Below are 15327 nucleotides of genomic sequence, written 5' to 3'. Positions count from 1 at the left end.
GGATAGTTGAACCAGTCTTAGGCTGGTTAGGATCACCAATGGGCTATAAAAATAGGTTGGACTGTGGGTTGGACCGCAAAAGTAGGTCGGATCGCCTACACGGGTCGGATCGTGGGTGCGGGTTGGGCTGCTAAAACATGTGGGCGTTAGGGTCCCCTTAGTGGGCCCCAGGCCTGCGTTGCGCCTTGGGCCTACGGGTCTTGGGCTCAGCTTTGGAGCATGCTGAGCTCACGCTAGCCTTAGGTCCGCGAGTGTTAGGTTGCTCCACTTACTATAACTACCTGGGCCTCGACTGCCATTGTAGCGTCGTGGGCTTGCTAGATGTGGGCTGCTTCGCGCTGGGCTGGCTACCTTATAGCACGAACCTGAGTCTGCTGTTGTAAGGTGGTATGCTCACCATGGGTAGTGGGCTCGCCATAGGCTGCTGCGGTAGTGCCCTGTGGGGGTAGTGTCGGTCTTTTTGCGTTAAGCCTCGTGGATCGTCGTGGTGGGGCTATGACTCGATCTCCACCACTTAGTCCAAATCCTTGAACATAGGAAGTTCAATTCGTTATGGTTTCCGAATTTCTAGTCCTTGTACTTCTCTTTTACGTTTATTCAAAGAACTTTATTATAAAAAAAATCTAGGAATAAGAACGTATGAAAAATCTGCGAATGAACAAGAAATGAGAAACTTTGAATGCGAGAGTCTTCTTCGAGTATGTGAATCAAACTCTCAATAAAAGCACCAATTTATGGATGCAAATTTTCATCGTATTCTCCTTTGACGAAAATGTACCTGCAAAATAATAACACCTAAGATTTAGGAGTTTGTGGGTAGCAAATGGCTTAGCTTTTTAGTGGAATAATAAGCTATTTATAGGGGAGTGGTAAGCCCTATTTGGAGAATAGTGGCCGGCCATATATGGTGTAATTGGGGGAATAATTGCAAGATATTATGTGAAATAATATCTTGCAATAAACATGGCAATTAATCCTAAATTAAATAGGAAATTTGGGAGTTACCTTTTGAATAAGGATTTGATGAGGAGTGATGAGAGAGATTTGAATAAATACCATTTTGGTCACCTTTGACTCTTCCTTGATTGAACCATTATTGTCTGTTGCATGCGAGTGGGAATCCCGGTGTGCTTTGAGGGTAATTTTGTCTTGTTTACCCAAAAGTTCACTTATTATCTTCATAATTTTCCTAATTATTTTTTGCTCCATATGTTGTCTACAAAGTAATTCCCCATCACAACCTCAATGACAAAAGACGTTGGAGATGGATGTCATCATCATCATTAGCAGCAAAAGTCATAGGAGGTGGCATAGGATCACATCCCTCACGACTCAACGAGGCAGAGCGGTGACGACCAAGTTTTGGGAAGAAGAAGAAGACATGTCAATCGACATAGCGTGTAACCATTTAAACGACTGGAGCAGCTTGGCAGCTCAGACGCTGGTACGGCTTCAAGCCGTGACTTCTATGATTTAGGGTTTTGAAATCCCTTAATTTTTTATTCTTTTTTGATATACCCACCCATATTCATCAAAATTGATATGACATGCATATTTGTTTGGACCCGATTTTACACTATCGGCCCAAGCAATCGAGACCGTTAAATAAATGGTTTCTAGACCATTGGATTTCATATTTTTCTAGATATTACTATTGGATTTTCATAGTAATTATCTTATGAAATATATTTGTGGAAGCAAAGAAGGGCAATTCCAGTTCGAATATGACTAGTTTGAAAGCTAACGTGGCAAGTTAAGAGACTATTTTCCATGCGTAAAGATAATTAGCAGTTGGGAATGGAGATAAAGATGGAAAAGGTGGATAAGAGCCGAATTTGCTCGGAACCAAACCATGCATGCATGTTATCTCAATAATGATGGTATCTAATGAATACCGAAAGATAAGGAATGGCGAAGTGGTGTGATTAGATGAGTTTTGAAGATGAAAGAATATTCCTTTTGTTTTTCTATCTGATCAAAACAACAATTTGCATGCAAATTGAATGTTTGTCAGATAAGATAATAAGGAAAATAATGATGAGAATGAATAGTCAAAGGATGATGCGATTTCATTAGTGCATGAGTCTCCAGGAAAGTTTTGAAGCTTTAATCACGTGGAAGGCTTTACAGTTCTGAAGTTTTCAACATTATCTTTAAGAAATTGAGAGATATGACGCAGAACTTGAGATAAAGTTTGAATACGGGATGATGTTCCTTATTGTTAGATTATTAATTGGACTCTACAAACACCATCAAGTCGTGCCAAGCAGATATCCAACCTTATAAATACAAGACTCGGTGCAACGGAAGAAGGACCTCCAATTCAACACACAACTGCCCTGCGCAAATTCTCTCAACAACCTTGAGACTTTTTCCTTTTCTTTTTTTGCCGACACACCTTCAGTTTGGATAAACAGCATTGTGAAGGCAACCGGTGATATCTTCAGTCGGCATAGATAGCACTGTCACCGTAGAACCAGCCAGTCTCGCAGCATCTTCAGTTGACATAGATAGCACTGCGTCGAGGGTGACTGGTTATCTATCCAAGTCTCGGTCCAGAAGGATTTCCAAATCCTTGTTGGTCGAGGTCATCTCATTAGCCTTTTCGGCGAAGTGGGATGTTACAAATTATTACATTCGGCACATTGAAAGCCGAATTTGATATTGAACTTCGCAGAACTAGCAGTCTTGTCTTCAGGCTCTAGAACCGGAAGGCCGAGACGTGTTCTTTCCTCGGCCACAGTCGCAAGATCAAGAAGTCAACAGCGCACTTAAAGCAACATCAACAAATTTTACTCCTCGGCCGAGCTCGGCCGACAAGTTGGCACGCCCCGCACACAACTGAAGGACGTAGTTAGCTCATAGATTACTCGGCCTGCGCGCCACGTAGGCTTGGTAGTTTTTAGGGTCAACAATATTACACAGAACAATAATGATAGTATTCATGGGATAAATTAAATTGAAACCAAATAGATTATGGTTTAAGATTACTTGGATGTTGATGAACATGGTGAAAAGGTTTCGCAGGGTTTTCTTCCAAGACCTTCTCTTTCTCGCAAAAACACGTTGTGCTGATAACGTGTTGTGAAAGAGAGGGGACGGCTAAGAGAGAATGGCTCATGTGTATGAGAGTTGTGACCTCACTTGTTGGCCTTGTAACTTTATTTATACTAATCCTGATGAGTTTTGTTTTTTTTTCTTTTTTTGGTCTTACAAGTAATTCAAACCTTTGAGAATTGGATCTTCATATCCTATTAGAATTTTATTTTAAGTGTACAAAATCACATTTCTAATTGATAATTCTATTCATAACACATCCATGTCTTTTTGTTTGGCTCACTACATTCATTACTCGCCATTGAGGGTGTACTTGCTAAATCAGTTAGAATGGCCATCTAGTGTTCACACATCAGCCCCCTTGGCGCTACGGTAAATAATTAAGAGACGAATACAAGTACGAAAGTGTAATGGCAAAAAGAGTGGAAATCCTTCTCCTCGACCTCAAAGGCTTAAACGAAAAAGTAAAAGTTGGAAAGGAAGGATAGCAAAGGAAGGAGGGTTGGAAAAATGTAAAAAAGATTGGTGAAAATGTAAACTAACGTAGATTAAAAAGTAAAAAAAAAAAAAATTAAAATCTCATCAGTTTAAGCACAGATGCTATAAAACAAGCATTGATGTGGATTCACATGTGGATTCCATTCTTTTTCCCTCCATCTGATTCTCCACTCTTTGTGTCTCATCAACAAGAGAAACGTGAACCAATTATTCCAACCAAAGAAAGTTGTTTTGTTAGGAGATTACTTCATTAATTTAAAATATTCTTTATGTACATGTCCCTCTATAAGTTATAATCCTTCCCTTCTTATATATATAGTTCTCACAACTTCATCTACTTAAAGCTTTCAGACCCTATTACTCTATCTCTCTCTGTCTGAATTAAGCTTGAAGAATCCCCAGAGCTCCCCGTTACCTACAAGGTGATTTTCTTTAAGCGTTTGACTTGGTCATGTCGAGTGAATTCATGATTAGTATTGACGACAGAGCTGAGTTGCCCCTGGTTGAATAATTCCCACGTTTCCTATTCTTCGTCTCCTCAAGACCCTCGGTACACCTGCATCACACACACACACACACGAACTTCTGACCAAATGATTTTCATAACTCTACTCTTCACAAATCAGACACAAAGTTTGTAAACCAACAGAAAATTAATAATTTTTCCTGTGTCCTGTGTATTTTCAGAAGTTGAGAGATAATTAAGCAGGATGGCTTCTGCCCAGGGCAAAGAAAAGCCAGCAGCCATAAAGTTTCAGAAGAGCTACTTTGATGTGTTGGGGTTGTGCTGCTCATCAGAAGTTCCTCTGATAGAGAATATCCTCAAGCCTCTTGCAGGTGTGAAAGAGGTTTCAGTGATTGTGCCTTCCAGAACTGTCATTGTTGTCCATGATACCCTTCTCATTTCCCAGCTTCAAATCGGTAATATATTCTCTTAAATAATTTTACACCAGTTAATATTAGTATTTTCCCTTAATTCTCTAATATTTGTGCTAAATTTTTTGGTAATACTTGCACAACAGAAAGCAAATAGTTTTGGGAAAAAAGAAAAACACAAAGAACGATACCAGTAGGTGGACGTGTACTTTTTCTGTGGTGGGAGAATTATTAATCGGCATATCGTGCACAATCATGAACCAAAAAGATAGAAATGAGCATGCTTTATATGTTTGCTTTACCCAACTTTCACGTGTAACTTTGCTTTCCGTTTCATCACCCACTACGATATCCTTATACAAAATAAAAGAATTTCAAATAATTTCCCATTTTCTAGTTGCTTTCTGCAATTTTTTATGATGGGTTTGTTGGAAAAATCTTACGAACTCGTTCTACGTAACTTTTTTCACTGTTTGTTTGTTTGTTTTTCTTTTTTTTTTTTTCAACTTTTTTGAACGTTACTTTGGTTTCACAATTTACTATGTATAATATACTTAATAATAGCTTTCAGTTGTGGCTAATTCGTTGTACGTCTCACCTTAGTTTTCTTGTGATCACTATATAATACTAGATAATATTTCACCCATTTGGTGTGAATCTTGAGACTTTTTTGTTTCCTTAAAAAATGAACAACTTATGAGAAGTCACGGTTATTCATTTTCATAAAATAAAAAAGATTCAAAATTATTATTCGAAAATAAAATAAAATATGCTCACTGCAATGTGCCGGTCTCTCACCTACTCTTTTACCTTAATAAAAGTGCAAAAGTTTTTCTATTTCCGTCATTACTTGTAAGTAGGCCTAGCAAACGGGTCGTGTCAGTCGTGTTCGTGTCGTTTTCGTGTAACACCTGTTATCTTAACGAATCGTGTCGTGTCACACCTGTTATCTTAACGGGTCCTTAACAGGTCGGGTCACTTTACCCAACGGGTAAAGTGACCTGACCCGTTATGACCCGTTAAGAAAAATATATTTTTTTTTCTTAAATTTGCACATACCACACATTGTCACATAAATAATACTTCAAAACATTAAAACACATTTGTCGTTTAAGGACTACATCTACACTCGAAAATAAGAGCCTCATAAAAAATACATCAATACACTACTAATCTATTACAAATATTAAATGTGCAAGGATATGACAAATGAAACCGTTTTTGTTTTCAAGGTTGTGAAGCCTTTCTCCAAAGTTTAAACCTTGCCAATGGAACTCAAAACTTAATGAAAGTGACCCACTAGAATGTTTATTCGTACTTTCATTAAGTATAACATAAGATTTTGTGGTATCCACTAGTGTAAATATTTTAAATTGAAGATCGAATTCATTCATTGTATTCATATAGGGTCAAGGAGTGTAGTTGTAAAAAATCATCAAAATCGAAGTTAAAATAACCGTTAAATTGTGATTTTTCGTTTATAACCGTCGAAAAGTTTTGTCCCGTTACTTAATCTTTAAATGTTTTTTTTTGCAATTTTTTGGCGTACAAACAAGTATGACGGTTAGATCGTTGAAACTAGTTTCGTAGAATGCGTATCTCATCAAAACAATAGATTCACTAACACTTAAGAGTTTATTCTTACTTTCATTAAGTATAACATAAGATTTTGTGGTATCCACTAATGTAAATATTTTAAATTGAAGATCGAATTCATTCATTGTATTCATATAGGGTCAAGGAGTGTAGCTGTAAAAAATCATCAAAATCGGAGTTAAAATAACCGTTAAATCGTGATTTTTCGTTTATAACCGTCGAAAAGTTTTGTCTCGTTACTTGATCTCTGAATGTTTGTTTTTTGCAATGTTTGGCATATGCAATCTCGAAGTATATACAAACATGTTTAACGATTGGATCGTCGAAACTAGTTTCGTAGAATGCGTATCCCATCAAAACAATAGATTCATTAACACTTAAAAATTTTATTCACACTTTCATCAAGTATAACATAAGATTTTATGGTATCCACTAGTGTAAATATTTTAAATTGAAAATCGAATTCATTCACTGTATTTATATAGGGTTAAGGAGTGTAGCTGTAAAAAATCATCAAAAAATAACTGTTAAATCGTGATTTTTCGTTTATAACCGTCAAAAAGTTTTGTCTCATTACTTGATCTCTGAATGTTTGTTTTTTGCAATTTTTGGCATATGCGATCTCGAAGCATATACAAACAAGTTTGACGGTTGGATCGTTGAAATTAGTTTCGCAAAATGCGTATCTCATCAAAACAATATATTCACTAACACTTAAAGAGTTTATTAATATTTTCATTAAGTATAACATAAGATTTTGTGGTATCCACTAGTGTAAATATTTTAAATTGAAGATCGAATTCATTCATTGTATTCATATAGAGTCAAGGAGTGTAGCTGTAAAAAATTATCAAAATTGGAGTTAAAATAACCGTTAAATCGTGATTTTTCGTGTATAACCGTCGAAAGGTTTTGCCTCGTTACTTGATCTCTGAATGTTTGTTTTTTGCAATTTTTGGCGTATGCAATCTCGAAGTATATACAAACATGTTTGACGGTTGGATCATTGAAACTAGTTTCGTAGAATGCGTATCCCATCAAAACAATAGATTAACTAACACTTAAGAGTTTATTCATACTTTCATCAAGTATAACATAAGATTTTGTGGTATCCACTAGTGTAAATATTTTAAATTGAAGATCGAATTCATTCATTGTATTCATATAGGGTCAAGGAGTGTAGCTGTAAAAAAATCATCAAAATCGGAGTTAAAATAACCGTTAAATCGTGATTTTTCGTTTATAACCGTCGAAAAGTTTTGTCTCGTTACTTGATCTATGAATGTTTGTTTTTTGTAATTTTTTGCTAATGTGATCTCGAAGCATATACAAACAAGTTTGACGGTTGAATCATTGAAATTAGTTTCGTATAATTCGTATCCCATGAAGTTCAATGGTGTGTGTGTGTGTGTATATTTATTTATTTATTAAGTAGATTTAAATCTATTTATTTTGTATGTATAATTATTATAGTTTTTAGGGGTATAAAATTTAATTTAAAATTTAATATATATATATATAACTATTATAGTTAATATTTTGGGGGTATAATTATTATAGTATATATAATTATTAAAGTTAATTTAATATATATATATATATATAATTATTATAGTTTTTAGGCATATAAAATTGTTAAATTAATATATATAGTAATTATAGTATTTTTTTTAGGGTTATAAAATTATTAAATTAATATTCTGTTTATCGTGTATCGTGTTACCCACGTGTATACCCGAAACAATCCGTTATCTTAACAGGTGCTTATCGGGTTACCCGATAACGACCCGTTTCGTTATCGTGTCGACCCGAACATCTGTTAATTTCGTGTCGTGTCGTGTCGGGTTATCGGGTCGTGCCAGAAATTGCCAGACCTACTTGTAAGGATAAAATTCTTTTGTTTTGCCCCATCAGATAACATTTAGAAACGTTGAAAATTGAAAGAAATCAATACGACAGCAAACTCACATGAATGTATATCGGAAAACTGATAGGGCAACAGAAACAAATTTGTTTTTCCTTGAGGAAAATGCTCTTTTGATCTTGATAAATTAAAAAGAGTACATAATATGTTTCTTCGTTTACCAAAAAAAAAAAAAGTATCTTGAGTAAGCATGAATTTCTTAGTACTGTATAATCTAGTACTGTTAGTTGATTTACCCAAATGTGTCGTCTAGATTCACAATCCTACGATCTGTTATTTCATGGACAGTTAAGGCACTAAACCAAGGAAGGCTAGAAGCAAATGTGAGAGTGTATGGGGCAGGGGACAGTTACAAGAAAACGTGGCCAAGTCCATATGCAATTGGTAGTGGCGTGTTACTGGTTCTATCATTTCTCAAGTATGTATATCGGCCATTAGGATGGTTGGCTCTTGGAGCGGTTGCCGTTGGCATTTTCCCCATTGCTTCGAAAGGTTTTGTGTCTATTCGGAATTTCCGGTTTCATGACATCAACATTCTTCTTATCATTGCCGGTGAGTCAATACTTGGTCTTAATATTCAACTTCTTTTCTCATTTCATTAACTGGTTTTCTACCAATCTAATGTTGGTTTTACACTACTGGTGCATGATGTTACGTTAGTTATATGAAAATATCATATAAATTTTGAAGTACATATGATTGTTAGTCAATCATCTATCATCAGAACAATATGTAAAGTGTGAAAAGAGCATATGCAATCATCTGTCCCACTTTAGAGTTACTTGTCAAACCATATTTTTTTACACTCCAAATTTTGGTACCGCTTATACTACTCATTTCTTTGTCAGCTACTTTATAAAAAATGAAAACTAATGAAAATGTTTGAGTTTTAACGAAAATGACAAAAATGTGTTGTAAGTGAATAGTATCAGGATTTACTTTTTAGAGTAAAAATGTGGTTTTTCGTTAAAGTGAACAATACCGGAGTTTTTCGTTAAAGTTTCCTTATAAAAATTAGTTTTAATATAAGTAAAATGTCGTATTAAATAAATCTAGGCCATCTTGTTCTTATTGCAAGTTGGATTAGTATTGATCACTAAATTGTGATTGTTGTTCGTATCGTTATAATGTACATATATATTTGATTCTGGGTACCAAGCTACTTGGATGTTTAAAAAAAGGACTTTGCCGAGCAATAACCATAAAACTATTGATCCTTTTGTTTTGATTTTCTCTGTTGCAAGGATGTTTAAGAAAAAGACTTCGCCGACCTTCACACCGAATAACCATAAAACTATTATCCTTTTGTTTTGATTTTCTCTGTTGCAAGGATGTTTAGGGAAAAGACTTTGCCGACCTTCACACCGAATTTTTTATTTTTTTTTGGTCAAAAACCTTCAGACCGAATAACCGTAACGATTGATCCTTTTTGTTTTTTCTCTAAGAAAAATTGCAACACATCACGTTTCCTTGGAAAGTTTGAATGGATACATGTTGGTTTCTGTGTAGCAGTCCAAAAGCCACCGTTAGGCATACTTTATGATTTTTGACGATACACAAATATGACCCAAATGGTTAGTCTTTGGCTTCTTGCAAGTTTAAGTGGATATGTATGGGGGTGGTTAGATTAAAAGTTTGGATGGTTATTTAGCGAATATTACCTATATTATTATTAGTTTATTATGAGGTTAAGTGATATACTTTTAGGAAAAATGGAATGCCTAGATTGTTTTGACACTTCAAAAATTTAGAGTTCGTTGGTATCTTATTTGAGAATTGAACTTAGATTTTTTTTTTTTTTCTTCTCTAAAAACTCATGTTTTGATTGTTTTTTTTAATTTTTTAAATCAAAAAACTTTTTTGGTATACAACTTCTCAAACTAATAAAAAACAAGAAAAAAGAACGAAAAAAAAAGTCAAACACCTTTTTAAATATTTTTAAGTTGTGGTGTTGAGAATTGGATTTTTTTTTTTTTTCAGAAAACATAACTCTACCAATTCGAGGCTTTTTCAAGTAATGCTGGAGAGGTTCTAACTTCTGAGCATTACTCGAATCCTCTTATAGCATGTTTTGCATTTTTGTACTTTCACATCTCTTCTTCGACTTAAAAAACTTTTCTGTCTAGATTAGGTTTTCGAAATTTTTAGTCCACCTTAACGTCTAATTCCACTGGCCCTAGCTCATTATTGGCCGGCTTTCCCTTTTTTATGAATGAGGATGCTATTATTGGCTCATCATTTTGTGAACCGTATGTCTAATTTAGTCCGTATGTCTATAGTTTATAATCTCAGTGGATTCCATTAATGCAGCATCGAGAACCAAAAACTACAAATTGAATCTACTGAAATATGAGTTCAGTTGTAGTTGGAAAAATGCTGTAGAAGATGGGACTTATATCCAGAACTTTATTGCAATAATGCACACATGGTACAGAAGTTACTTATTTGTGCATGTTTGTATATTTATGAAAATTTATTGTGCCGGTGCTATAGTTTATATATAGTATACTGGTTACTGGTATTGATAAACTGATAGATAGTGTAACTTTTGACAGTAATTGGGACAATCGCTTTGAAGGACTATACAGAAGCTGCCTCGATTGTCTTTCTGTTCACCATTGCAGAGTGGCTCCGGTCTTCTGCAGGTTACAGGGTTAGCATAAAACACTCATCCTTCTTTTTTATAAAAAAATTAAGAACTAATCTCATTGAATTAAATAGTAACAATAAGTGGCAGAAAAACATAGCAATGGACTTTGGAACAACAAATTTTGCTGAAGACAGTTTTATACATAATTATGTGATAAACCAAATACTAAACGATGCTTTAAAAGGTGAAGGTGAAGCCCCGCCTAGGCAAAAGCCTTGAGGTTGAGGCGATAGCCATACGGGACATAAAATTATTAATATATAGTCTAGTTGGAAGGTATGTCATATAGTGTAGTTGAACTTAAGAGGGTATTGTCATATAGTCTACTTGAACTTGAACTTGAACTTTGGCATTTTTTCTTTTGTTCTTTTAAAAACGCCCAGTCGAACGCCGCAACCTCCTAGGCGTGCCTCGATCATGTCTAGATGAGTTTAAGCCTATTCCCACTGGGCATAGGCATTTTCATCACCGCCCTGCCTCCAAAGCTGCCTAAGTGCACCTCAAGGCTCGTTTTTCAAAACACTGATACTAACACAGTAAAATGTTGCTTAAAGGATTAATGGATGACTTGCTAATGTATATCATAGACAGCCAGACATGTAAAATGACATGCTTTTATGTACTCAGGCGAAAGCAGTGATGTCGTCGTTGATGAGCATGGCGCCCCAAAAAGCAGTCTTAGCAGAGAGTGGAGAAGTTGTGGGAGTTGATGAGGTTAAGTTGAACACAATTCTTGCTGTTAAGGCCGGCGAAATTATACCGATTGATGGAATAGTTGTTGAAGGAAAAGCCGAAGTGGATGAGAAAACACTAACTGGAGAATCCTATCCAGTTGCCAAAGAAAAGGACTCCACTATTTGGGCTGGCACTATCAATCTTAATGGTAACATAAATCTCGCTCCCGTCATTCTTTGATCTTGAATAAAGAATTATGTTTTCTTTTCTACAAATTTTGGTTTCTATATGTGAAGGTTATATTTGTGTGAAAACTACTTCATTGGCTGAAGATTGTGCGGTTGCCAAAATGGCAAAACTTGTCGAAGAGGCTCAAAACAGCAAAACCAGAACTCAAAGTTTCATTGACAAATGTGCAAGGTTCTATACCCCAGGTTAGTCTACTTTCCCCATACATTTCGTATGTTTCCCTATTCTTTACTGCTAAGGAGAACGCAATCGATTGGATTTATATGTTTTATGGTGCTGTTTTGCAGCGGTCCTAGTCATATCTGTTTCTATCGCGGTGATTCCAGCTGTATTACATGTTCACAATTGGAGCAACTGGTTTCACTTAGCTTTGGTTGTTTTGGTGAGCGCATGTCCGTGCGGTCTCATCCTCTCTACACCCGTTGTGACTTTCTGCACGCTCACAAAAGCGGCAACATCTGGACTTCTGATCAAAGGAGGTGACTACATTGAGATTCTTGCTAAAGTCAAGACCATGGCTTTTGACAAAACTGGTACAATAACAAGGGGTGAATTTGTGGTGATGGATTTTCAATCTCTTCGTGATGACATTAGCTTGAACACATTGCTTTACTGGTATAGACTGCAACTCCTCTATTCAGCAACATGTTGAATGACACCAAAATTCTGATGGAAAGAAAAAATTTACTTCATGACATTCAGAAGAGGCTTTCAGTTTAAAGACGAATTTAAGGCTGTCTTAATGCTGCATTATTCTTCAAAAGTATTTCCTATTATTTCACTAAGTTCGCAGTTCATTGATTACTTTATTAATCTTCATGAAGGGTTTCAAGCATTGAGAGGAAGTCAAGTCATCCAATGGCAGATGCGCTGGTTGACTATGGAAGATCGCTTTCGGTTGAGCCAAAACCTGAAAATGTGGAGGAGTTTCAAAATTTTCCCGGGGAAGGTATTCATGGGAAAATTGATGGACAAGATATCTACATTGGTAACAGAAAAATTGCTTTGAGAGCTGCTTGTGAAATAGGTAAATGCCATCTACTCCTTTATCTTCGAAGCTATTTCAAATGATTCCAAGCATATGATTCATTTTCTTTTCGTTTATGGTCTTTTTGGATCTCTCATCATTAGTTCTTTTTGAAATTTCAGTTCCAACAATTGAAGGTTCTAAAGGTGGGAAGACGATTGGATACATATACTCTGGGGGAACTCCTGCTGGAGTCTTTACAATAGCTGATGCTTGTCGATCTGGGGCTGCAGAGGCTGTCAAGGAGCTAAAGAAGTTAGGCATTAAAACAGCTATGCTCACAGGAGATAGTAATGCTGCCGCATTACATACAAATGAGCAGGTGTGTTATTCCTAATATTTTAGCCTCATATCACTATGCCAAAATCTGCACGCGCACACCATGCGCTCCACACTACACTCACTTTTATTGATTCAACGTATGATCTTCCCTGGTATACATGGCTGTAGAACTGCATATATATTTTGTTTTCATATCATGGCTGTAGAACTGCATATATATTTTGTTTGCATATTAAGAAAAAGAAAAAGAAAAATAAGAGTAGAAAAATTATCTGACTTGCAGCTTAAGCGAGCTCTCGAGGTAGTCCATGCAGAACTTCTACCTGAAGACAAGGCAAGAATCATTAAAGAATTTAAAATGGAAGGAAATACAGCAATGGTTGGAGACGGTATCAATGATGCCCCTGCTTTAGCTACAGCCGATATTGGTATCTCAATGGGCATTTCAGGATCAGCCCTTGCTCAAGAAACTGGGAATATAATTTTACTGTCAAATGACATTAGGAAACTACCGAAAGCAGTCCAACTTGCGAGAAGAGCTAATAGAAAAGTGATTGAGAATGTGGTTTTGTCAATCACTACGAAGGTCAGTATCCTTGCACTGGGATTTGCAGGGCATCCGCTCGTTTGGGCTGCAGTTCTTGCTGATGTCGGGACATGCATGCTTGTGATATTCAACAGCATGCTACTCTTACAAGGAACCCATAAGCATGGAGGGAAAACTTCTGCACCACATGGCCATAAACATGGAAGCCATGGACATAGTCATTCTCACAAAAACCAACATTGTTGCTCGGACAGCAAACGCTTAAAAGCAGCCTGTAAACCCCAAAAATGTTCCTCGCAGAAATGTGGATCAGAGTGCCAGCCTAGTCCCTTAAATTCAAGCTTTTCCTATAAGCTTAAGTGCAGTGACTTACATGAGGCACGACACTGTGATGAAACAAGCTGCACCAAAGTCAATCATGATCTCGAGTCGCAGAATAAACACAATCATGGTTGTTTGAGTCATCATAATTTGAGCTCATGCGCAGAAGGTGATAAACTTTACGAGGCAAAACACTGCAATCATTCTGCTTCTTCTTTGGTGGAAATTAAAAAGTTGACAAGTAAAGGTCATTGCCACTCGACCCACTGCGGCAAAGAGCACAACAGAAAAGAAGATGATGGAGTCCATGAGGAAAAACACTGCAATTATTCTGCTTTTGCTTTGCACGAAAGCGAAAATTTGACAAGCGGTGTTTATTGCCACTCAAGCCACAGTGAAAAGGAGCATAGTATAAAGGAAGGTGATGCAATCCATGAGCCAAAACACTGCAACCATTCTACTTTTTCCTTGGAGGAAAGCAGAAAGTTGACGAGTACTGGTCATTGCCACTCAACTCATTGTGACAAAGATCATATTCACAACAATGAATCGTTAGGAGAAATGTTTGCCACAAGATGTGATCATCAGCACCAACATAATCAAGATAAACAATCACCCCCTCATTCGACGATTGATATTGTAGTGGGTTGCGAGCACAAAGAATCAGCCACAACGAATTCTTGCATTGGCTCCCGGACAGCGGAAAAGGAAGCATGTTGCTCGGAATTAGTAGCAATTCATGCTTGTGTGTTGGAGAAAAGAGAAGTCGGTGGGTGCTGCACAAGCTACATGAAGGAATGCTGTGGTGGTCATGTGCATATTGGTTCTAGCTTTCAGGGTTGTTTATCAGAAATCAGAATTGAATAGATGTAACTGACTGAAAATAAGTATATTTATTATATATATACGTGCTTTATATATATGCACTTTTACTAGCTGCGTGTTTTGATCAAGATAGTGTGCCACAACCACTGTTTTATACTATGAAGCACAAGTACAGCTGTGGATACATCCAGATACACCTTGATTACAAGGACTTTCTGCTCAATGCACTGCTTTTCGAGTTCTAATCATGCCCTCCTCTTAGTGTAAACTAATGTAGGATATTGTTTTGTAATAAAATAAAATAAAACATACAAGTTCCCTTAGTGTAGAATATCTTTCTTTTTTTTTTTTATTGTTGCAAATAATGCAACATGAGTACAAATTGAGAACAAACTGAGGATAGCGTGCATATTGGGCCTCGATAAAACTTTGCCGGAACTTTCAACCCAGTCTAAGGAAAAACAGTGTCCTGCACTACAAAGAACCTATCCTCAAATGTCAATACAAAAGCAAATTACAAGATATCCCTATGCAAATCAGGAGGATCTTCCGCCCACAAACTAGCTAGCATACATCATTTGTTGTGCAGGGAGCGTCAACCGTGAGGCAAAGCGACCATGGCTACCATAATCCTTCCACACGTTGCAAACCCAACCTTAACCACCAGCTGAGAAAGTCTCCAACGACTTGGATTGGTTGGACCAAATCAAGTTAACTCGACGCCAAACGCCAAATACACTTGGTATTAAATGTTAAATATGACTTTGTGCTTGACTCTAAAGTCATATGACTATTACTCC

The 15327-nt window shown here is 36.5% G+C and overlaps 1 protein-coding gene across 2 annotated transcripts; it reads left to right on the top strand.

Moving 5' to 3' along the window:
• The first annotated feature begins 3735 nt into the window (after nt 1-3735).
• On the top strand, nt 3736-14637 carry LOC126597647 (putative inactive cadmium/zinc-transporting ATPase HMA3). 2 transcript variants are annotated; one of them, XM_050264459.1, is made up of 10 exons: nt 3736-3977; nt 4243-4476; nt 8240-8503; nt 10507-10604; nt 11229-11484; nt 11573-11710; nt 11813-12140; nt 12350-12552; nt 12675-12874; nt 13118-14637. In XM_050264459.1, the coding sequence occupies exons 2-10, from the start codon at nt 4266-4268 to the stop codon at nt 14567-14569; spliced, it is 3150 nt and encodes a 1049-aa protein (XP_050120416.1). In that variant the 5' UTR covers nt 3736-3977; nt 4243-4265; the 3' UTR covers nt 14570-14637. The 2 variants fall into 2 exon arrangements, with proteins under 2 accessions (XP_050120416.1, XP_050120417.1); XM_050264460.1 differs by lacking the exon at nt 3736-3977 and adding an exon at nt 3987-4105.
• The last annotated feature ends 690 nt before the right edge of the window (nt 14638-15327 follow it).

This window comes from Malus sylvestris, chromosome 13 (genome assembly GCF_916048215.2).
Source record: "Malus sylvestris chromosome 13, drMalSylv7.2, whole genome shotgun sequence".
NCBI lineage: Eukaryota > Viridiplantae > Streptophyta > Magnoliopsida > Rosales > Rosaceae > Malus > Malus sylvestris.
Note: the sequence above shows the minus strand (reverse complement) of the source record. Positions and strands in the feature narration are given on the sequence as shown.

What these genes read in the sequence shown, in the direction of transcription:
- LOC126597647 (XM_050264459.1), top strand. Translation starts at nt 4,266, where the DNA reads ATGGCTTCTGCCCAGGGCAAAGAAAAGCCAGCAGCCATAAAGTTTCAG. An exon ending in CATTCTTCTTATCATTGCCG is followed by an intron (nt 8,504 to 10,506) that starts GTGAGTCAATAC and finishes AACTTTTGACAG; the next exon opens with TAATTGGGACAATCGCTTTG. An exon ending in CATTACATACAAATGAGCAG is followed by an intron (nt 12,875 to 13,117) that starts GTGTGTTATTCC and finishes TCTGACTTGCAG; the next exon opens with CTTAAGCGAGCTCTCGAGGT.